Source organism: Felis catus, chromosome B4, assembly GCF_018350175.1.
Source record: "Felis catus isolate Fca126 chromosome B4, F.catus_Fca126_mat1.0, whole genome shotgun sequence".
In the NCBI taxonomy this organism is placed as follows: Eukaryota; Metazoa; Chordata; class Mammalia; order Carnivora; family Felidae; genus Felis; species Felis catus.
In genome coordinates this window covers 62,471,740-62,495,596 of record NC_058374.1, presented here as the reverse complement: position 1 = coordinate 62,495,596, position 23,857 = coordinate 62,471,740, and the positions used below count along the sequence as shown (strand labels likewise).

The 23,857-nt window shown below is 37.1% G+C and overlaps 1 protein-coding gene across 7 annotated transcripts in view; it reads left to right on the top strand.

The window, feature by feature from the left end:
* OVCH1 (ovochymase 1) overlaps window positions 1–23,857 on the top strand; it is an 82,665-nt gene that overhangs the window by 42,241 nt on the left and 16,567 nt on the right. For 6 of the 7 annotated variants that reach the window (XM_045061607.1, XM_045061609.1, XM_045061605.1 and 3 more), the window contains 9 exons: window positions 1,458–1,614; window positions 1,942–2,043; window positions 5,643–5,867; window positions 11,269–11,394; window positions 12,633–12,768; window positions 13,568–13,707; window positions 17,861–17,986; window positions 20,833–20,868; window positions 22,156–22,380. In XM_045061607.1, the coding sequence (XP_044917542.1) occupies window positions 1,458–1,614; window positions 1,942–2,043; window positions 5,643–5,867; window positions 11,269–11,394; window positions 12,633–12,768; window positions 13,568–13,707; window positions 17,861–17,986; window positions 20,833–20,868; window positions 22,156–22,380 (1,273 nt within the window). The remainder of the gene's footprint in view (window positions 1–1,457; window positions 1,615–1,941; window positions 2,044–5,642; window positions 5,868–11,268; window positions 11,395–12,632; window positions 12,769–13,567; window positions 13,708–17,860; window positions 17,987–20,832; window positions 20,869–22,155; window positions 22,381–23,857) is intronic. The other variant, XM_045061608.1, reaches the window with a different exon arrangement.

The following is a 23,857-nucleotide window of genomic DNA, read 5'->3' as shown; positions in this document are numbered from 1 at the left end:
GTGTAGTGACACAACAATTTCTGTATGTTTGCTTTGTATCCTGAAACTTCACTATATTTATTGATTAGTGCTAACAGCTTTGTTTGTATGTTTTTAGTTCTAACAGTTTTTTGATGGAGTCTTTAGGATTTCCTTAGGCCATATCATCTGCAAATAAAGACCATGTTACTTCTTCCTTCCTGATTTACTCCTTCCTTCCTTTTATTTATTTTTCTTGCTTGTATGCCCCACCTAGGACTTCCAATACTATATAGAATAGGAATGGTGAGAGTAGGCACCCTTGTTTTGTTTCTGATCTTACAGGAAAAGCTTCCAACCTCTCATTATCAAGTGTGAGGTTAGCTATGGCTTTGTTATATATGACCTTTATTATGTTGAGATATGCTCTATCTATACCTAATTCGTTGAGAGTTTTTAGCATGAAAGGATGTTGCATTTTGTCAAATACATTGTCTATTTTAGTAAATACATTACTATTGGGATAGTAATATGATTTTAAAACTTTCATTCAATGTGGTGTATCATAGTCATTGATTTGTGTGTGTTGAACTATCCTTGCATCACTGGAATAAATCCCATTTGATCATGGTGTATGAGTCTTTTAATATGCTGTGGAATTCAGTTTGCTAGTATTTTATTGAGGATTTTTGCTTTTATGTTCATCAGGGATATTGACCTTTAGTTTTCTTCTCTTGTAATGTCCTTATCTGGGATTGGTATCAGGGTAATTCTAACCGCATGAAATGAGTTTTAGAGTGTTCCCTCCTCTTCAGTTTTTGGGAAGAGTTTGAGGATTGAAGTTAATTGTTCTTCTTTTTTAAAAGTTTATTTATTTTGAGAGAGACAGAGACAGTGCGAGTATGGGAGGGGCAGAGAGTAAGAGAATCCCAAGGAGGCTCTGCGCTGCAGTACAGAGCTTGACACGAGGCCAGACCTCATGAAACCATGGGATCATGACCTGAGCCAAATACCAAGTCGGACACTTAACCAACTGAGCCACCCAGGCACTCTTGAAGTTAATTCTTCTTTAAATGTTTAGTAGATCCACCACTGAAGTCATCTGGTCCTGAGCTTTACTTTAGTTGGAATGTTTTTGATTAGTGATTCAATCTCCTTGCTCATATTGGTCTATTCTGATTTGTCTAATTCCTCATGATTTGGTCTTCGTAGTTTGTATGTTTGTAGGAATTAATCTACTTGTTCCAGGTTATCCAATTTCTTGGTGTATAGCTATTCATAGTAGTCTTATAATTCTTTGTATTTCTGTGGTATCAGTTGTAATATCTCCTCATTTGTGATTTTGAGTTTACTCTAAGGTATACAAATTGACAAAGTATTAATATTTTTAAATTAAAGAAATGTGTTAGCAATAAATTAGTGGCTATTCCGGTTCCAAAATTGAATGCAGGAACTCTGATTAAAGCAGTTTTCTAGAACACATTTTCTTGGTGTTTCAGGGAGACTCTGGTGGGCCATTAGTATGTCGACATGATAAAGGTCCCTTTGTCCTGTATGGTATTGTCAGCTGGGGAGCTGGCTGTGCCCAAACAAGGAAACCAGATGTATTTGCCAGGGTGAGTGTCTTCTTGGACTGGATCCAATCCAAAATCAAAGGTAAATATTTTTCAGATATTATGGAAATATTTCCTCTTTCTTTAGAGTGGGTTTGCGAGAAGGATGAGTGTGGTAGAAATCAGTGTGATGAAAGAAAAAAAACCAAAAAGTAGTATTTCATTTATTTTAGTTTCTAAAACATGTAAAATGCACATTAAAATTCTGTGTGAGTACATTCTCCTTGGGCAGAGTGATAGTAAAAGTGACTTTTCCTGAGGCAGCTTTAATCCTAGGTTTGCATTTCTCTTTTGACAGAAGCTATTTTACCATAGGTATATTTTGTTTCCAGGCTTTCATATTTATTTCTTTTTAACCTGTTCTCTCCAGGTACAGGTCCTGCTTCACTTTGGATAAATAATGAAAGAAAAACCTTAACAAGACAACAGTTGCCACCACCCACACCTTCAATAGACAATGAGTCTGGACCAGGTAATAGATGTTTATCTTAGCCTATTCAGCTAGTAAGAATTTTGCAAAAAATATTGCATGTCTGGGTTTACTAATTTTCTTTGGAACAGGATAAGCCCTGTGTTTTCATTCTGGATGGTAGTTTAAGCTGAATGAGAGGCGTGTTGTTACTATGACCGTCTGGGTTTCTTCTCTACCCCACAGATAACAGCTGTTGCAGGTTAAAAAAAAGATCTTGTGGCTGTGAACGAGTGCTTGAATTTTGGAGACATGCAAAGAAGTATTCTGACCTCTGATCTATTTATTTCTGCATAAACAAAGGTCCTTAGATTTTCAGGTATCTTGCTAGGTGAAGACTCTGGATATGAGATAACCACAGCCAGCATCAGTGTCAGTCACTCTTAATTTTCCCACAGTTGTCAGTGTCTGTTTGCTAATGGGATTTATATGTTTAGTTAAAATCAAATTGCAGCTGGAGAATTAGGAGTCTGTAATAGAGTTGTAGGGAGATGAAAGTTCTATGAAACCATCATCCTTGGTTTCCAGGTGGTCACAGTCTCTTCTTTCTCACCCATCTCTGCCTCCATCCACCCAACATGGAGTCAACCCCAGTAGAGAACTAGGAAGAGGTGGAGAAGACTGAAAAGGATACAAGAGAGGGAGGGATAGCTGGAGTGATGACCTTCAGAAGGAGAAAGGAGATGAGATCTGGTGCTCAGCAGGGGAGGTTGGCCTCAGGAGTAAAGTGTAGTTCACCCATAGCTGCTGAATGGAAGGCAGAATATTCATGCTGGTGTGTGGGTACACGTGGCAGGACAGGAGCTTCTGGCAGTTTTCTAATTGCTTCTATGTTCCTAGAAGACAAAACAGGGTTATGGAAGATGGTTTGAGGGGTTTTCAGGGGAAAAAAGGGGAAGTATGAAAATAGTTCTCTAAAAAAGTGACAAAGTACATGGACTAGGAGAATGTAGTAGGATTGCTAGGAAACATAAAAGCTTCTGAGATTAACAATCATGAATTTAGGGGAAACTGGCCAGTTAGCTCAATTGTATGTTTTCTTCCAGAGACACAGAGGGTTAGCACATAGGTGCAGAACAGGTAGAGAGTAGACTCAATTCAGAGCGGATTTTCCCAAGTGTATGAGTGGGTATGCAAGTGTATGAGGGAATTGAACACATGTAGGAGGAAGGGATTAAAATGATATATTGTTGGAATTTATACTAGGAAAAGAGTGAATGAGGGTGAGAGATGAAATAGGGACAAAGAAAAGGTGGTTGGGTAGATGAATTGCAAGTCTCAAAAGATGGAAGGAGTGCTGGAAGTTGCTGAGAAGATAGAAGGTTGTGGATGGAGAAAGCAGTGCTTGAAATCGAGATTAGAGAAGGCTTGGAATTATTGCTGGGGACTGGGTCTCTAGGGGCTGACCACTGGGGTGTATAGCTGAGGTTGGGTGGAGAACAAGATCATTGGAAGAAGTTGAAAAATTGAGAAGCTTCAGTGCTCGACTCATCATCAGTATGGCTAGTGAACTCAGCAAGATTTATGGCAGGAATAGCGGTGGAGAAAATGACTGCTAAAATCTTCTAGGAGTAAGGCGGAGTAACCAGCTGTGGGTGGTACAGTCTGACAAGACGAGGATCAGAGTCCTACATAGATTAAAAGTCAATCTGGAATTGGGGTTGAGATGGAGAGCAGACTTAGGTCCAAGATCCTAAAACCTAATGATTTCGATGGTTTGAGTTAAATGAACAGTGTTAATCAGTGCCTAAGTGAACACATGTCAAGCACTTAGAACAGAAATGGCATGATGAATTTTAACAGTCAACAAATGGTGGCCATAGTGACCAACCAATGTATTTGTTGAACTGTTCCACATAGGCTATTAGAAAGTGAACATTGTTGGGGCGCTTGGCTGGCTTAGTTGGTAGAGCACACAACTCTTGATCTCAGTGCTATGAGCTTGAGCCCCACAATGGATGTAGAGATTACTTAAAATCTTAAAAAAACCAATATGTTAAAATGTAGCAAAGATGTTTCCCATTTGTAGATATTCAGAAATACATATGCATGTTATTGGAAGTTTTACATATGGCAAGTTATTGTTTTGTTTTAATTCTGTGAGTATTCTATGAGACAAATGTTTGGACTATCCTATCTTTAACATCACCCACTCCCACCACTTGCTTTTTACACAAGGGAGTTGTTAGCCCATGTATAAAAAGAAGTGACTGATTGGGAATTCATGACATTATATGATTTGATTCCTTTTCCAGGCATATTTGTCATAGAGGATTCATGGGGACAAGAAAAGTGATTGAAAGACATGTTGGGGCCAGACTCTGAAAGACAGTGCAAGCTGTAAAATTTTAGTTGCTTTGAGAAAGGAAAGAACTTAATTCTTTTGTTTCATACACTATCTTGGATTTGAGGGCATGATGGGGAAAAGATTAGAGACCAGGAAATCAGTTAGGTTACTCTTAAATCAGAGTAGATCTATAAATATCTAAATTATATCATAGTAGCCATATAAATGAAAAGGAGAATTTGCAAAGAAATAACAGAGGACTAGGCAATTGACTAGAATCTTGAATTCTTGTAGCATTTCATTTCCCTTCTTGAATTTCTGTCATTCTTCATTTCTATTATTCATAAAAGTATATTTATGTATATCACCTCAGTTAGGTTAATTTCTCTAGGGAAAAGCATATATAATAATGCATGTACTAATTAATATTCATACATTAAAGTGTGTTTATTTGAATACAGAGTATTTCAGTTTGTAGTTGCTCAGAGGATTTTTGTCAAGGGAATAGACAAAGGGGAAAAAGGAAAAGTCAAGGGTGTAACCTGAAGAAGCAGCAGCTGATTGCAGCATCAGGGGGCCAAGTGTATCCCTGGAGATCCAAAGGTGCCCTTCGACTTCAGAGCAAATTGAAGAAGTGAGAGACATTCAAATGTAGTCAGCTAGTCCTCCTTTTTTTTTTTTTTTTTTAATCTCAGTCACAAATTCTATGAATGTAATCATTTGTCCTAGCAAGATTAATGCCTAGTGAGGGGATGCCTGGATGGCTCAGTTGGTTAAGTGGCCAACTTCATCTCAGGTCATGATCTCACAGTTAATGAGTTTGAGTCCCGCGTTGGGTTCTGAGTTTGGAGCCTGCTTCAGATTCAGTGTCTCCCTCTCTCTCTGCCCTTCCCCTGCTCACATTCTCTATCTGTCTCTCTCTCAAATAAACATTTAAAAATGTAAAAAAGAAGAGATTAATGCTCAGTGAAATTAGTGAAGCTTTAGGAACAGACCTTCAGTTGCATCTCAAAGAAAAAAAGAAATGAAAACTTGGTAGAAGTAGAGAGTGCATATCCATTGTGCATCTTCTAAGGCATTTAAAAGATTCAGTGAAAAAAAATTTTTGAATAGTAATGATTTGAATTCTACTCCTACAATCTCATTTCAAGAAAATAGAACACATTAAATGGGATGATAATTTTTATCCAAGGACATGTAACAGAGTAATAAAGTTTTAATTTTCTTCTTGCAAGCCTACATTTTTTGTTTGTGATAAAACCTCACTTTGCTTTGTTTATGTTGGTCCCTGGTGTCTGTGTGCTCTGAATTGTAGGTTGTTATTCTGAAGTGGAGCTAGAAGAGCCCAGAGGCTTTTTTTCAACTCCAAGATATCCACTGGATTATAGAGGAAAACTGGAATGTTCCTGGGTGCTCAGAATTTCACCTAGCAGTATGGCAAAAATGACGGTTGAATATCTGTCACTCCCTGGGTCTCCAATATGTCCAGATTCAGTTATGACTATTTATGAAGAAAGCCACAGTAAGAGAAGGGTGTCAGGTAATCCTTACTAGCATTTAAACTTTGTGCTGGAGCCTTTTCTATATAGGCAGCTTACAATCAAGAGAGCTTGGCTTGGGTAACAATACCACCAAAATGTTGATGATATTTGTAATAGGCATGCCTTTTTTTTTCAGGCACACTTAATATTATTCATATTGTTATAAAGTCAAAACTTGACTTCACAAAACAGGTGTACTAGGGGTTGAGTGTGAGTATGTGGCTGTGTGTGCATTCAACAAGAAAAAAAATAAGAGCTCAACTTCTTCAAATATACCAGAACCATGCAAGAATTCCAGAAATGTATATGATAGAGGAAGAGTTAAGATGGTTAAAAATCAGATGGGGTAGGTGTTAGATGTCAAAATAAAGCAAAATATATTAAAGCCCTTTCTTTATTTTTAATGTTGATTTATTTATTTTGAGAGAGAGAACATGAGGGGAGGAGCAGAAGAAGAGAGAGAGAGAGAGAGAGAGAGAGAGAGAGAGAGAACACACCTTAAGCAGGCTCCGCGCTCAGCACAGAGCCTGACGTGGGGCTCGATCCCACAAACTGTAAGATCATGACCTGACCCAGAATCAAGATTTGGACTCCCAACCAACTGAGCCACCCAGATGCCCCTAATCTGGCAGAATTAAAAATATTTGCTAATAACACACCAGCTGTCATTGCATTTCATGTATAGGCAAACCTGTTTTGCTCAACAGAACAAAGTTGTTACCTCTTGTTTGTGTAGGTGTGGTAGGCTCTTTGGCTCTTCATCAAGAGGGAGATGGGAAGGTGCTGGAAGTAATTTGGTTGATGGGGAAGACTGGAAAGAAAATAAGTGTATGCTGTTGTGAGTAGGTATGGTACTCACACATGCCTGCACTGGATGCAGGAGTATGGGGAAGCCAAGAAAACTGCTCTGAGGGTGAGACTGTGTTCTTGAGATAGACTCTTAGATTAAATCATTGACGTAGAGGGCACAAACATTTATTAAGGAATCTTTATAAATACTATCTCACTTAGACTGTGGAAAAAGCTATTAACTGGCCTATCCACTTTGTACATTTCTCTCCTGTGATCAGATTGCCCTCCCCATCTGCCTTGATTAAAACAGCTCAAGGTTGGGGTGCCTGGGTGGCTCAGTAGGTTAATCCTCTGACTTTTGATTTTGGCTTAGGTCATGATCTCATGGTTTGTGAGTTTGAGCCCTGCATCAAGCTCTGCACTGTCGGTGTGGAGCCTGCTTGGGATATTCTCTCTCTCCCTCTCTGTCTTTGTCTCTCTTGCTCAAAACAAATAAATAAACTTAAAAAAAGTAAGCTTAAAAAAAAGGCTCAAGGTTTCCTTGTAGCTAGGATGAAATCCAAAATCCCTACCATAGCCTTACCTCCTGCTCCCCAACTTACATGATGAAGTATGCCCATTCTCGCCCCAGGGCCCTTGACCAGCTACTTCTCCTAGCAGTTTAGAGAACTCCTCATCCTGTGTCTCCCCTCAAGCCTTGACTAGAATGTCACCTTCTTAATGAGTCCTCCCTTAATTGCTGTCAATCGCATCACCTCCTACCCCAGTACCTCTTAGTACCCTCCTCAACTTTTTCTTTAGCATTTACTGTCTTCTAACTATGATTTATTTTTCATGTTTGTGGTTCGTGTTTTCTCTATTGAATGAGGGCTTTCTGAAGACTAAAACTTTTGTCTCACTTGAAGAATCTCCAGTGCCTCGAATAGTATGTGAGATAGAAGGCAGGGAATGAATGAGTGAAGGAATGGATGATATGTCACCTCCTCAAAGAGGACTTCTCATCTAGAGTAGCACCATTCACTCCCTTCCATAGTCATTTTCCATAGTTCTATTATGCCGATTATTTCATTTGTAGCTGTGATCTCTGAAATCATCTTCTTTATTTACCTGGCTAAAATAAAAGCTCCAGGAAAACAAAGATCTTGCTATTTTGTCCCCTTCTGTATCATCCTAAATTAGTGTCATGCCTCCAGACTCAGCACAAGTGTATACTGCTAAATTGCTCTTCAGAAAGGCTACATCAGTGGTCACTGCCTTTAGCAATACATGGGAGTATCTTTCACCATGCATATGTATAACTCATGTGATAATTTAGTAGGCATTTTTACCATTTTCTTATTAATGGAGTTTTATTTTCATATGTTGGTTATTTGCATTTTTTACTTATTACCATCTATTTTTGAGGATTATTCTTTTTATTGGTTTATGAACACTATTATACATACATTTTTCCTTTTGTCATAAGTTACAAGTACTTATTCCTAAGGTTGCCATTTGTCTTTAATTTTTATTCTATGTTGATGGAAACATTTAAAAATTTATTTGTGTATGTGGGCGCTTGGGTGTCTCAGTTGAACGTCCGACTTTGGCTCAGGTCATGATCTCATAGCTCATGACTTTGAGCCCTGCATCAGGCTCTGTGCTGACACCTTAGAGCCTGGAGCCTGCTTTGGATTCTGTGTCTCCCTCTGTCTCTGACCTTCCCCTTCTCTCTCTGTCTCTCCCTGTCTCTCTCAAAATAAATAAACATAAAAAATTTTTAAAGTTTATTTGTTTAAATCCATCTGGGGGCGCCTGGGTGGCTCAGTCGGTTAAGCGTCCGACTTCGGCTCAGGTCATGATCTCACAGTCCGTGAGTTCGAGCCCCGCGTCGGGCTCTGTGCTGACAGCTCAGAGCCTGGAGCCTGTTTGAGATTCTGTGTCTCCCTCTCTCTCTGCCCCTCCCCTATTCATGCTCTGTTTCTCTCTGTCTCAAAAATAAATAAATGTTAAAAAAAAAAATTTAAATCCATCTGTATATACCTTTGATCTTTGATTTACCACACAGCTTTTATTTATTTATTTATTTATTTATTTATTTGTTTGTTTATTTATTTATTTATTTATTTATTTTTAAATGTTTATTTATTTTGGGAGAGAGGGAGAGTGTGTGCACAAGCAGGGGAGGGGCAGAGAGTGAGGGAGATAGAGAATCCCAAGCAGTCTCCACACTCCGCACTGAGCCGGACATGGGGCTCCAATTCACAAACCGTGAGATCATGACTTGAGCAGAAATCAAGAGTAGGATGCTTAACTGACTGAGCCACCCAGGTGCCCCTATTTTTTTTTTAAAGTATCTCCATGCCTAGTGTGGAGCCCAATGCGGTGCTTGAACTCATGACCCTGAGATCAAGACCTGAGCTAAGTGTCAGACACTTAACCAACTAATCCATCCAGGTACTCCTCAGAGCTTTTATTTTTGAACACTCATTGTTCATTCTGAGTTCAGAAAAAAAAAAATTTAATTACAAACTTCTTTAATCCTCCTGAAATGGGTATTTTTCTCATATGATAAAGTGATACTATATCTTTTTCTTTAAGAAAAAGTTATTTTGTCTCCAACTTGTAGCGATCTCTTATACACTGGATTCTTATATAAAAAGAAACATTTTCTGGGAAAACTTACCTTTATCTTTATAACCTATTGAAAACCATGCTTGTCTTTGTTGTGGATTAACTGAGGAAACCCTATAATTTTCCTACCTAGCAGTTCTTTGATATGAAATTGTCAGTTTGAAATTGTTAGAGTAGTTCTGTCTCTTTGGGTGATAGCTAGCAGGTATTACCCCTTATTCAAGCCAGATAGTATTCTTCTGTCTGTAAAATGCTATCTTTTTCCCTGTGGGAGCCAGCAACTCACTCATTCCAGAGCTGCATTGATCTCTACTTGCTACAAATAAGTATTTGATCATTCTTCAAATAGTATTTCAACATCGTTTACCCTAACCTGTTATGCCATCTAATGTTTTCTGTTCTTTGCTTCTTCTCGGATATAATCTCTTTCCTCTCTTGCTCCACAAATACTTGTGAAGAGAGTCTAGCAAGGACCAGAGACCAACTTTTCTTGGTAGTGAGGTTCAGTAGTGAGAAATATGGACAAAAAGAAAAACAAAACAAAAATCCCTGCCCTTTTCAAACTTATATTCTAATGGGGAGTAGACACATAATAATAAAATAAAATATGTATTAAGTAGACAAGCTAGGGGGAAAATGAAATGGAAAGAAAGAGAAGAATCTGGGGTGTTGGTACCATACAGTTGTCTGTAGTGTACCCAGAGAATGTCTTTTTTTTTTTTTAATTTTTTTTCAACGTTTATTTATTTTTGGGACAGAGAGAGACAGAGCATGAACGGGCGAGGGGCAGAGAGAGAGGGAGACACAGAATCGGAAACAGGCTCCAGGCTCTGAGCCATCAGCCCAGAGCCCGATGCGGGGCTCGAACTCCCGGACCGCGAGATCGTGACCTGGCTGAAGTCGGACGCTTAACCCACTGCGCCACCCAGGCGCCCCTGTCTGTCTGACTTTTAAACAAGCATGATAGAATGATACTGACCTATTCTTAATATAAATGAGTTTGATCCTAAGAAACCCAGGTTCTTTTCACACCGTTTTAAAATGTTTATTTTTTTGTTACAGAGACAGAGACAGAGACACAGAGAGAGAGCAAGAGGGGCAGGGGCAGAGAGAGAGAAAACAGGCTCTGAAGCAGGTTCCATGTGCTGACTGCAAAGAGCCCAATGCCAGGCTCGAACTCATGAACCATGAGATCATGACCTGAGCTGAAGTTGGATGCTTCACCAACTGAGCCACCCACATGTCCCCACACCTTCCTTAATCAGCCCTCTGAATTGTTCTGGAATTATAATTTTCCCTTACATCTTAGACTCAGGTTCTCAAACTAAAGCCATCAAAAGAAGATTAACTATAGAGAAAGAATACATTTTCAGGTAGAAAGTTTTCCATCATGGATCTCTGATAGTGAGATATTTTTATAAGAAGATTACTTTGCTAGAAGAAACATGGCATATCAGTGTCATTTTAAAGATGAAGTAATTTACTCCCTACTGTCCTTTAAGGGAGCAGTATGACCTAGCAGACTATGTTGGATACTGGATTGATGGTCCTGGGTTTAGATCCTGACTCCCCACCCTACCAGTCTGACTCTGGGTGAGTCACTTGAGTTCTGGAGCCCTGTTTGCTCATTTTGTTGAGTGGAATAAATTCCTAATTCATTGATAACTAGTAGATAAGTCCTGGGGATCCAATGCATAGTATAGTGAATATAGTCAATATTTGTAGTATAATCATCAAACTTGCTGAGGGACTAGATCTTAATTATTTTCACTACAAAAAAGAAATGGTAATTATGAGAGGTGATAGAGACTATCACTATAATGGCAGACACATTACAATGTATAAATGTATCAAATCAGCATGTTGTACACTCTAAATTTACACAATGTTACATGTCAAATATTTCATGAATAAATCCTCTATTTCTCTTAAAATAGAGAAACTGCTAAAAATTTTATTTCTTGTGTTTTACTAGATTTGATTTTTTTTAACTAGGTGAATTATGTGGAAGAGGGCTTTACCCGATGATTTTCATGAGCTCTGGACCACTGGTGAGGGTGACATTTCGTTCCCTTGTGCAAGGTGCTTTGGGCATAAGTTATATTGTCTTTAGAGTCCAAGGTAGGCTTGGTCATTTTATAAACTTAAAAAGTTAAAAATCAGTGTTTTTCTTTTTAGGAATATTTCAAAGCATATATTGTTTCATAAGAGATGGTGTTTCTGTGGGGAGTTTGTGTTTGAAAGAAAAATCTCTTTAAGTCATCTGAGATTGGTGCAGATTCAAAAGAGAAACTGCTCAGAGGATAACTTCATTGACTTGTAAATCATCCAGAATTATGATTTCTGGATGTGGCTAAGATACGTTCATTTCAAGACGACATTATTTACTGTGATGTGATTTTATGCCACAGAGGGCCTTTTCTGTGGATCAGAAGGTTAGGGTTCTAACTCTTAGTTGGTTGATTATCTACTTAGAGTTGATTACCAACTCTTAGTTGGTTGGATAATTTATTATCTCTGTATCAGTTTTCTTTATAGTAATATAATAAAAGGTCAGAATGAGTTTCTAAGGTAAACTACACAAACATGAAATGCTAGCAATATAAATGTAAATGCTATGCAATTCAGAGTTATTAGATTGCATTTTAGAACAAGTAATTAATAAAGCTTTTTGACTCTTGATAACTATAGGTGACTGAAAGCTATTGGCACCAAAAAGTATTGAACCTTTTCTCATTGGCACCAAAAAGTATTGCAGAGGTAGATTTGGGGAAAAAGTTCAATAAGGAATAAAGAAGAGTGTACATATCATGTGAAAGAGTTTTCCTAAAAAACTTTATTAAGAATGTTGCTTTTGGGGTGCCTGGGTGGCTCAGTAGGTTGAGCATCCGACTTCAGCTCAGGGCATGATCTCACAGTTCATGAGTTTGAGCCCTGCGTTGGACAGTGTGCTGACAGCTTAGAGCCTGGAGCCTGCTTCAGATCCTGTGTCTGCTCTCTCTCTGCCCCTCCCCCGCTCATGCTCACTTGCTCTCTCTCTCTCTCTCTCTCTCTCTCTCTCTCTCTCTCAGTAAGTAAGTAAATAAACACTAAAGAAAAATAATGTTGCTTTTAGTTGGAACTGTGCATAGAGCTAGCATTATTTATAATTTTTCCACGTTATCTTTCATTGACTTAAGTCTACCCCAAGGATAATTTCAAGAAAAGTGCTCCTCTCTGATGGAGACTTTTCAGTGAGGCTAACCACTTCCTGTTAACTTTTTTCTAAAACTGAGAGAAAAAGTGACTGATCTGAAATGGCATATAATAAGCCTCTCAAAAATTAATTTTATTTTCATGGCCTTTTTAAAAATATTTAGGTCCAAAAGGCCGTAAAACTCCCAAACTTCTCCAAAGTTCAAACCGAGAACATGTGGCCACTTATGAGGATGTTATTCTGACTGAACCAGGAGGAATCATACAGATCCCAAGATACTCTCACAGAACCACTATGAGGTGAGGAAGGGATGCTTATTATGTTGAAGGAATGACCACTTGACAAACTGCAACACTTGCTTAATCATATTTTCCACCTCCTCTCCTTGAAGAATAGCCTTTGAAGTAATCCCTGCTCTAAGGCCTTCAGCATATAAAAACTGAACATAAGATTATCCCTATACAAAAACTGAGTGTAAGATTATCCCTGTTGATAAATTGTGCACTTTCTCAAAAGAAGGGATCGTTTATTAGGTAAAGTGGAAAGTCACATCTCTGTCAAAGAGTTTTGGAGATTGAAATAATGTACATAAAATCTTCTAGAACATATTAGGTACTCAATAAATGATTCTTAAATTGCCAAAATAGAGAACTTTCCTTGAATTAAACAAGAGAATAAATTTAAAGTGTGACGTGAGGGGTGAAGATTGGTATAATATCAATCCTAAGTAAATTTATGTGATTTAGGGGAGTTTGGGGCAAATTCAGGCAAAAGTAGATCCTTAACTCACAGATTGCCAATTAGAATTTAGAGGAGTACATGTGATTGACCAACCATTTGCCATGATGGGTGAACTTAATTAACGCTTTTGATAAATTAGATATTAGAAATATTTTTTAATTGTTACAGTTTAAAGTAAAAATCTTTCTTTCACCCATGCACAAAGATTGAGTCAGTAACAATGATACATAAAATTCTGAACAAAGTAAATAACAGTATGTGCCATTTGGAAATCATTCCTGACTTTCTTTTATCAAAGTAAATAACATTATGTTTCATTTGGAAATCATTCCTGACTTTCTTTTATCTGTGCCACAGTTGCCACTGGAAGTTATTAGCCCCTTTAGATCACATCATTCGCCTTGATATTATCAACTTCCAGATGAAGTCGACACCCTTGGCCTGTCAGGGTCATATATGGGTTTATGAAGGATTTGGATCAGGCAAAAAATTAATAGGTAACTAATGTCCCATGAAGAACTGTGTTCTTGATTTTTTATGAAATATTCTCATATTGTTTTGTATTCAGTGTGACTTACAGATGATGTTAATTATGTAGTATTGAAATAGCCTTAGTATTTTTTAGATTTGTAATTGAGATTAAGCTAACGCTCAGATGGAGTTAAAAACAAAACCCAACTATATGCTGCTTACCTGGGTCATACCTAGATTAAATTTGCCCAGAAGTACTGAAAATAAGGGATGGATAGATAAAGGTGTTTTAGGCAATTGAAACACAAGAAAATTAAGACTGTAATATTAATCAGGCAAACTAATTTCCACCAGAAAAGCATTAAGTGGGTTTATCAATTAGATAGTAGCTGGAAACCTCATTACAGTGACTTAAATTTATTTTTCTGAAAGAAATATCCAGAGTTTTGTAGATGTACTGCTAATTCAGCCGTTCAACTCTGTCAAGACTAAGGTTAGGGCAGTTCTCTTGGCCATTCCCTAATGGTCCCATAATGGCTATTTCAGTTCTCACCATTACATAGAGAAAAAAGGAAGGGACACAGAGGAGTGTCACCATTGAGAAAACAAACACATTTTCAAGAACCCTGTGGCAGATTTAAGCCTCTCTGGCCAGATTTGTCACATAGCCACACCCAGCTGAGAGATGACTAGAGACAAGGGGAATAAAATGGGACTTCAGTTGGCTGACCAGCCTTCCCCTATGTGATGTGATGTAGCAGTCCAGATGGAAATCTGATAGTGCTGTATCCAGGTCTCACTTCTACCTCATAGTAAATGATTTGGGGGGTGTTCCCAAAGCTTTCTCAGACTCTGTTTCTTGAATTGTGACAAGAGAATAATAATAATAACTGCCTTGGCTCTTCAGGTAATTTACAATTTACCCCCCACTGTCACTACCACCGATTTACTTAGGCATACCTATGCCTGATGAAACCAGCTGACTGCCAACAGGAAGAGGAGGTGTGGCATGTTGCTGGCCTTTGACTCCCTAAGAAAGGCCCAGATGCCAGTGTTCCTCTCTCCCTAGGTGTAGGATCTTGCCAGAATTGATAAAACAGCCAGTTGCTAATACACTGTCCTTTTATTCTTTGAACTTATGTTACCATCCCAGAAGTAGGTGCATTCAAAATCTTTGTATTTCTACTTGAGGAAATGTTAATAAACACTGATAGTTCCTGGTTCCTGAGCCCATTTAGCACCAACAAGGCCACAGCTTATTATGGGGAGAATGCAGAATCTGTGCCCTGGATCCTTGGAAATTATCTACACTTCTTCCTTTCCTGCCTTATAAGATGTTTTACTTGTACTGCCAATGAGATTGTTTTGGGAATTAAATGGAAGAATGCATGTTAATCAGTATAAAAGAGAGCAAGCTTCTGCTGTCTTTGAATTATAAACATACGTTTTCATTCTTACTCTTAAAATTGTGTTGCTTAGAAGAAAAGATTAGACTGATGTTTCACTAATGCCTCTCCATGAATGCATTGTCAGAGTACACAAAGTTTGGAAGAACAAAGAAATAAAAAAGAGGGAAGAGTATATTAGCTATGTCAGTTATAATTCAGAATGTTAATGGAACTATATACCTGTTTATCTTAGAATAAGTTCATAAAATATATGTACTATTTCCTACTTCCTAAAATTTCAATTTTTGCAAATTAAATATACAAGTTCTGGGGGTTAACTCAGTGCTTAAGGTCAGTAGGTTACTCACTATTAAACATAGCCAAATATGATTTATCTTAAGAATGCAAGGATAGTTTAATATTGAAAAATGTATTATGTAGAACTATGTCACATAAGGAAAAATAGATATAAATTAAACATACAGCGATTATACCCTTAAAACCATACCAGTAAAATTAATAGAAGATAGAATGGAAAAATCATTATAATTAGCAACAAAAAACTATAAGAATATCTGTTAAAGAAAATTCAGCCGAATAAATGTGAAGACTTAATTGTCTTTATCAAGGGACTCCTGCCTTGGGCAGCATTCCATCTGGTAAGTAGAGAGATACTCTGAGGAGCTATACAAAATGGAAGGGCTTTATAGACAAAAAAAAGAGCAGGACAGTTAGCAAAAGAAAAGAGACTCTTATACAGATTACTTCCTCTTCCTTTGGGGAATGGAGAGGGCCCATATGACACATTACTTCATTGGTGCTAACCAGAATATTCCCGACTGACTGGTTAAGACTGCATTTTCTGGGGGAGGTTGAACTGCAATTGGGTTAGGTATTAAACCCCAGTTTAGTGACATGGCCTCACATAAATGACTCCATTTTGGGCTTGTTGATCTCTTTTTTGACATAACCCTAAAATTAACTGTGAGATTTATTGTGCAAATATAAAACTTTACACACATACACACAAACATACAGATAGGAATGGAGAAATGTACCATGTTCTAAACCTGGAAGACAGAATTAACATTAATTCACACTAAATTAATATATAAATATAGTATATTTCCCAGAAAAATCCCATAGGAATTTTTTTTTTCAGAGAGTGAGGAAGAAACTGATAATAACTATCTATCTGTACAATAAATAGGACTATCTGAAAATGTTTTGAGAGACTGTCTTGATTAAATTTCAAGTTAAAACCAGAGTCCCCAAAGGTTTTGATTTTTTTTTGTGATGAGGCACATTATCAGATATTAAAACATACTTTAAAACAATGATAATTAAAACAGACTAGTACATACACACAGAAACACACATGAGTAGAAATAAATAGACCAAAAGGGAACGTATAAGAAATTTGGCTTTACAAATCAGAGAGGAAAATATAAATTATATTTTTCATAATTTTGTACAAGAGCTGATTGAAAAGAGTTAAGCATTTTTCTTAAGCCATACAAAGTAGAAAAAATGGGTAAATATTTATTGATGGAGAAGGACCTTCTCATATAAAAGCAATGGAAGAAACAGGAAATTGTCAATAAATTCCTGTAAAATTAAAAACCTCTACCCCAATAGGAACAAAATTTAAAAACAACAAATTTGAGATTTTCAACAGCTCTGAGAAAAGTTTAAGGTAAATAACGTAGGGAATGTTAACAAATCAGTATTAAAATTTTTCAAATCTGTAAAAATAAATGTATAGGCTCCAATATCTTTGGATCACTCAGCTGTGATTAAATTTCAAGTTAAAACCAGAATCTCCAAAGCTTTGATTTTTATTCTGTTCATTTTACAAGAAATGACAAACCATGGATCCACATGATCTTGAGAGCATAAAGCTCTGATTAACCATTAGCCTCTTTTCACAGATAAGAAAGGTTAGTGAATATTCTCATATCAGTTACTATGCAATCTGCAGTAAATCTCTTACTTTGTTTCTTGACACAATGAAGTTGATTCTATGGCCATCTGTTTACTAAAAAGGTTAGAGTTTCTCTGTAATAGTGAAAAGCTTAATTCTTAGAATTGTTGACTTGAAACTTTGATACTATTGAGTGTTTAGAGCAAACTACCTTTGTTAGAATGTTTCAGAAAATACTACATATGATCACTTAAAGTTAGAAATGGTTTGTCATGGGAAGCATGCTAATTGCTACATCTTGCCTCTTACTCATTTAGCTATGCTATACATATAGTTCCCTAGATATAGATATATAGTTCCCTGAGGACTTAGCTAGACCACATCATCTTCTTTTATAATACATCACTTTAAAGAGATCTACCTAGTGGCACCTGGCTGGCTCAGTCAATGGAGCATGCAACTCTTGATCACGGGGTTGTGAGTTCGAGCCTCACATCAGGTGTAGAGATTACTTAAAAATTAAAAAACAAACAAAAAAAAAAACCCCACAAACTTAAAAAAAAAAAAAAAAGATCTATCTAGGTTATTTCCAGACATTGTAAGAACTGAGTCCTGTGTTTTGTTTGGTTTAGGACCCCTTCCTTAGAACTGCTTAGATTCCAGGAATCTGGAACATCTTTCTTTCTATTCTAACTGGGTTTTATTCTGCTTAATTTTCTCATTTTTATATTCTTGGGAGTGCATACAGTATAAATCTGTAATTTCAAAAAACAGGATTGTTTTTCTCCTACTTTGTTCAATAACCTTTGCTTTGATGAATAGTAAGTTTTTGTATGCTTCTTTGTTTTTTTCTTTATTTTGGGCCAGGAAAATTATGTGCAGGAAATTCACCTTCATTAAAATCTCGTGGTCCTCTAATGATGTTGATTTTCACATACAATGTCAGTTTGGGGTTGGAAGAATTTTCTTTGAGATATTCTTTTCATATTCCCGGTAAGTCTATTGCTTTCATATATGTTTATGAATATATTTTTGTTTGTTTTGTGCTTTATTAGGAAAAATCTGTCATTAAATAAACAGATTGAATTCTCTATTAGCTTTAGGGGAGAAGAAAAGACCGTGTTTAAAGTATGACTTCTGCAATTTGTGGAGGCCTCCAGCTAAACCTCTATAAAGTATAATATCAATCAGATTTATCATTTTTTTCTTATAGCACCTAAGAATTTTGTCTATTTTTCTGGATATTTAGGTGATTATAAAAATATAGTAGGAAACTTTTTCCTTAGCATTAAAGTTTCAGAAAGTTTTTCTCTTTTGAAATTAATTTCCTTAATGTGCTAATATCAAGAGCAATTTGTTGTTTTTCATTTTTTTGGTGGATAGTTCATTTATATTGGTTGCAGTCAGATTATTTAAAAATATGCTTTGGCCTACATTGCCATGGTTTGGGTGAAGACACCAATAACATTATGAAAAATCAGAACTATTCATCTAGAACTATTGCAAATCATAGAAATTGGGTATCATGGAGAAAACATTTGCAACTTGGAAGTTATTAGAATTGCTTCCATCCTTAAGATTAATCAATTTAGGCGCACCTGGGTGGCTGAGTCAGTTAAGCATCTGACTCTTGATTTTGGCTCAGGTCATGATCTCACAGTTCATGAGACTGACCCCTGAGTGGGGCTCCACACTCAGTGTGGAGCCTGCTTGGGACTCTCTGTCTCCATTTTCTCTCTGCCCCTCTGCCTCCTCTCTTTCTCTCTAAAGTAAATAAACTTTTAATAAGAGATTAATCAATTTATACTCATTAAAAAATGTAATTGGAATACAATTGGAGACACATTTCTACTAAAAGTATTTAATTTAGTCTGGTAACAGTCTCTGCCCTAGTAGAGTTTATAGTCTAGTGGAGGAGATAGTCAGTAATCAAATAATCATACAGTATAGAGTGAAGAAAGAACTGTACTGTTTTGAAGGAAAAATATGATATGCAAAAATAATATACAATGGCGGGATCTTGTTTAGTTTGGTAAAGGATGGTAATAGAATTGTAGGAAAACTTAAGGTTTGTTTGTTCTCTTATCACAAAGGCCATAAAATTTATTTCTACTTACTGTCTCCTCTTTTGCTCTCTCATTTTTTTCTTAAATCCATTCCCATAGGGCTTTCTTTGTTACCATTCCACAGGCGTTGGACTTAGCAAAGTTACTAATGACATCCCCATGTCCAGATCCAACAGTTCCTTCTCAGCCCCAACAGCATTTGGCCCAGAGAAGCTCACCTTCCTTTTGGAATCTATTTGTCTTGGCCTGAAGGAAACCACTCTCTGGCTGTTGTCTTACCTCACTGGTCTCCTTCAGCATCTCTTGGCTGGTTGCTCTTCGTTTTCTCTACCACTAAAGGTAGAGGTGTCCCTGGACCCAGTCTTGGACTCTCATTTCTTCTTTACCTGTACTCACTCCTTAGTGACCTCACCCAATTCCTAGATTTCAATACCATCAGTACACAAATAACTCCCAAATGTAGTCCCAAATTCTTTTTTATTTTTGACCTCCAGCACTGTATCACCAATCACCTCCCTCTCCACTTGGATATCTAATAAGCATTTCAAATTTAATGTGACCAAAATTGAACTCTGAATTTCTTACCCTGACTCCAGATTCCTTCCTTCACCAATTATTTCCCATCTCAGTGGATGACAACTCCCATTTATTAATTAATTGTTCGAGGTAAGGATATTGGTCGTTCTTGACTTATCTTCTCATATCCCATATTGTGTATAGTTAATCTTTGAGCTTTCCAGCAAGTAGTTCTGAGCAGTTCTACCATAGCATCCTGATACAAGTCTTTGTTTACTCTGTTTTACTCATAACAGCTAGAATGACTATTTTAAAATGAATAATTTAGATTGTCATGTTACTCCTCTGCTTATAATCCTCCAATGTTTTCCCAGCTCATTCAAAGTCCTTAGAGTGGTCTACAAGATGCTATATAATTTGGATCTCAGCCACCTCCTTCACTTCTTCTCCTATCATTTTCCCCTATGCTCACTCTGCACTAGCACACCACTGTTCTTGCTGTTCCTCAGTGCCGCCAAACATACCCCACTGTGGTTATTTCCAAAACCTACAACCGTGCCTAGTAAATAGTGTGCAACAATTGTTTGAGTAAAGGAAATGACATTTCAGCTGGGGCCAATTAGGGAGAAGAGGGTAAGGAGGTAGCTCCGTATCCAGTGAATGAGTGAGGAATGCTTCCGTTTACTAATGGGAATCCTCCTGGCTGAGAACCAGTGTATGGGTAGGTGTCAACTCAGGAGCCCATTATTACATATATTCAATTTATGTGTTCAGATAAACATAGAACACCTTTAGTGTAGACATTTTTCAATGACAGCAAAATGTATACCCCGTGTGTAGTTTTTAAAGATCTGACTCATCTTTCATATTTTGAAATTATAAATTAAAATACATTGGTACAAATGATGTTACATCTATGTGGATCAAAAATATAGAATCATTAAAATTTATGTGAAATATTTAGTATGGAAAAATAGTCACAATAAATTAAGTGGAGGAAAATGGTTTTAATGGCGTAAAGTGGCATACAGCTTTTTAAAATATTTTATATATACCATAGGAAAGACTTTGCCAGATTTGTTAAAATATGAGTATTGGTTACTTACTGGATGGTACTACAAGAGATTTTTTATCTTCTTTGGACTCTGTATTTTGAAATTTTTTGCAAGGTTCATGTATCACTTTTATAATCAGAAGAATAAAGGAATATAAAATATTTAGTTGGATGCATTGATGCTGAGTATTCTCTTATTCTAGATTCCGTGAAAGGAAAAATTAAAGTTAATGATCAAGGTAAGACCATAAAAGGAGATAAGGAATCCAGCTGGCTTGCTTTGGTTATATGATATTGTGAAAATAGAGTGGAAAATGACTGCCGCTAAACACAATTTAGTAAGAAGTGTACTTTGACTTGTCAAACACTTTCAGGTATTTGTGGCCTGATTCTAGTCACTTTATAGTAAAATGTGTATTTGTATTAATCTCCTTAGGTCAAATTTTGCACTTGATCTTAGCCAAAAGGCCGAGAAGCGATCCTTATGTCAAATTTTGGGGGTAGTGGAGACCTGGGGCACATTAGGGAACTGAGGGTGGGGAGGTAGCACCTTATTCAATTAATAGGCGAGAAACCCATCTGTTTTGTCTATGGAATCGTCGTAGCTGTTTGAAGTCTATTCATTGCCATTCTTTCCATATATTTTATGTCTTTTGGATTACATATATATTTTTGCTGTTTTTCTTTACTGGACCATTGCAGAATGAAACTAAGATGTTAAGATTATTGATGAAGTAAATCAGTTTTTGGATGTAATTAAATTTAGGTTGGATGATACCTATAACATTTGGAGTAGGCCCCAAACGTCACTGACGTCTTCAGTTCTCTTTTTGGTGTAGCCCCTTAACCCTTGTGAATCTTAATTTCTATATTTCAGCTATCTGAACACTACCTGAGTTTCCCTAACTAGTAAATGTTTGCACTTGAATTGTACATGCTGTGAGGCTGAACTTTAGGAGCACATAATTTATTCAGGAATTCAATCTAACTGAGTACCCAGATCAACTTCTCAACCTGCTTCCCTTGTTCTCCGTTCCCACTTTGTGGTGTCGAAGTTATCTTTTCCTGCACTGTGTGGGAAATGAAATATTGCTGTGGTAGTTACAAATCTGGGAAAGTCCTACAAGTCTCAAGACATATCTATTGCATATCAAAGTGATAGATCACTTATCTGTGGACTAAAGATTATAAAATCTATTTCTCCTGATTGTGAACATTAAGTAAGATTGTGTATTAAATATAAACAACAAAACTACACTGAACTGTAGATGGTGGGTGGTTTAGTAGTTCACAGTTTGTGAACTGAAGTCAAATGAGTTCAGTCTGCCTGCTTCTGGAGAAGTCAGTTTTTCAAAACAAAAGTCATTTGGAACTGTGGGTATGAAGGAGGAGTGACAGAAATTAAAGTACACTGCTGTTTAGGTTGTAATGACCTGGTTGTCATTACAGCTAGACTCAGAAAATAACTCTACTCTTTGATTATTGTGTTAAATATTTTATTTATTTATTTATTTATTTTGCTTCAGGATGTCCAGTATTGGATTTGATCTCAGTTAGTTCTACTGAGATCACATCTCCCAATTATCCTCACATTTATCCCAACATGCTGAACTGCACTTGGATTTTTTATTCTGCATCAGGAAATAAAACGAAGGCAGTGATTAAAGACTTTACAACAGAAGAATCTTGGAACTGTGAGTGGGATTATGTCAGTATTTATGATGGACCAGATCAGCAATCAAGATTACTTGGTAAGCTGATCTTTCTTCAATGGCCTACATTAAGTGGCATTTATATAATGCATATATGTGGAAAACATGACCTACATTTGCCTTAGGAAACGTGTAATTTGTTGTCAGTGATTTTTCATGAGATCCTTCATCAGAATGCCAAAGAAGTATTAATTGAGCACAATGGGATGAGCTTGAGACCACTGGACTCCCTGGATCTTTACCTGTAACACCAGCTCTTCCTGGTTTTAGCTGATTCCTGTCTCATTTTACCATTAGGGGGTGCTCTGATTCTGTTTTTTCTCCAGAAGTCCTGTATTTTATGAGGTTCAATTACTGTACTGCGTTTTTAGGTAACTTTTTGAAAATGTGTTTACTCAGGTTTCATCCTCACAGTAAGAGTGGCCCTTTTTAGACACAGGGTAAATATAAAAGGCAAAAAAGTCCAATTAGCTTGAATAATCTTCAGAGGTTTATTGACCACATGGTGTCTATCACACTTGAATGTCAGGCAATGTCCTGCTCTCAGACCGAGTCATAGAAGAAAACTTTTCCAAAGATTTTATAATCCAATACTGTATCACCTTCTTCAGTCTCCAACAAGTTCTCCTCAGGATGCCATTACAAACCACCTATCCCAAAGAGCAAGAGGAAAGTTTTGATACTATCTTTTTCTGGGACCTTGATCTCTAATGTGATATCATTTGATTTATAACACCAGCAAGCTCAGCAATTTGCTTTGAAATTCTAAAGGTACCTAACTTTTTCTTAACAGTAAATTTACTTCCTATCAAAGAATTTCAAGCCACTAATGTGGCGGGGGGCGGGAGGCAGATAAAACATATCAGTTCTCCTTGAGATTAATATAAGGTATCTATAGCATCAGACCCTGTAACCTTAACTCTCACCAATGTCCTACAGCCAAAGACCCCGGGATCACACCGTGGGGTATCTCAGAGAGAGTTAGAAAGAACCTAGTGTGGGATTTGGGCTTTGGTTAGGTGGTTTTGGAGAGGGTCTAAGGAAGTAGACTTGGCTCAAGATTGGTTGCTGTTAAGAAGTACAGTAATTTTATGACAGGCATGTCAATCATAGGGAGGCCTGACTCGAACAAGGGTAAAACTGCACTTGGCAAAGAAGTGGCAAGCCCTCATTTTAGCCAAGAGAGGTCGATGTTTGGTATTTTTGTGGTTGCACACAACCTTGTGTTTTGTCACACTTTATCACAGATTCAGAGAGTCCTATCTGATGTTGATGTTCTGTAAGAATGTTTATGTCTAACAGCAGAACAACATGGTCTAGTTGTGAGTGCCAAACCCATGTCTTTTTTTTTATGTTTATTTTTGAGAGAGAGAGAAAGAGAGAGTGAGCAGGAGTATGAGTGAGGGAGGGTCAGAAAGAGAGGGAGACACAGAATTTGAAGCAGGCTCCAGGCTCTGAGCTGTCAGCACAGAGCCCTACATGGGGCTCAAACCCACAAACCATGAGATCATGACCT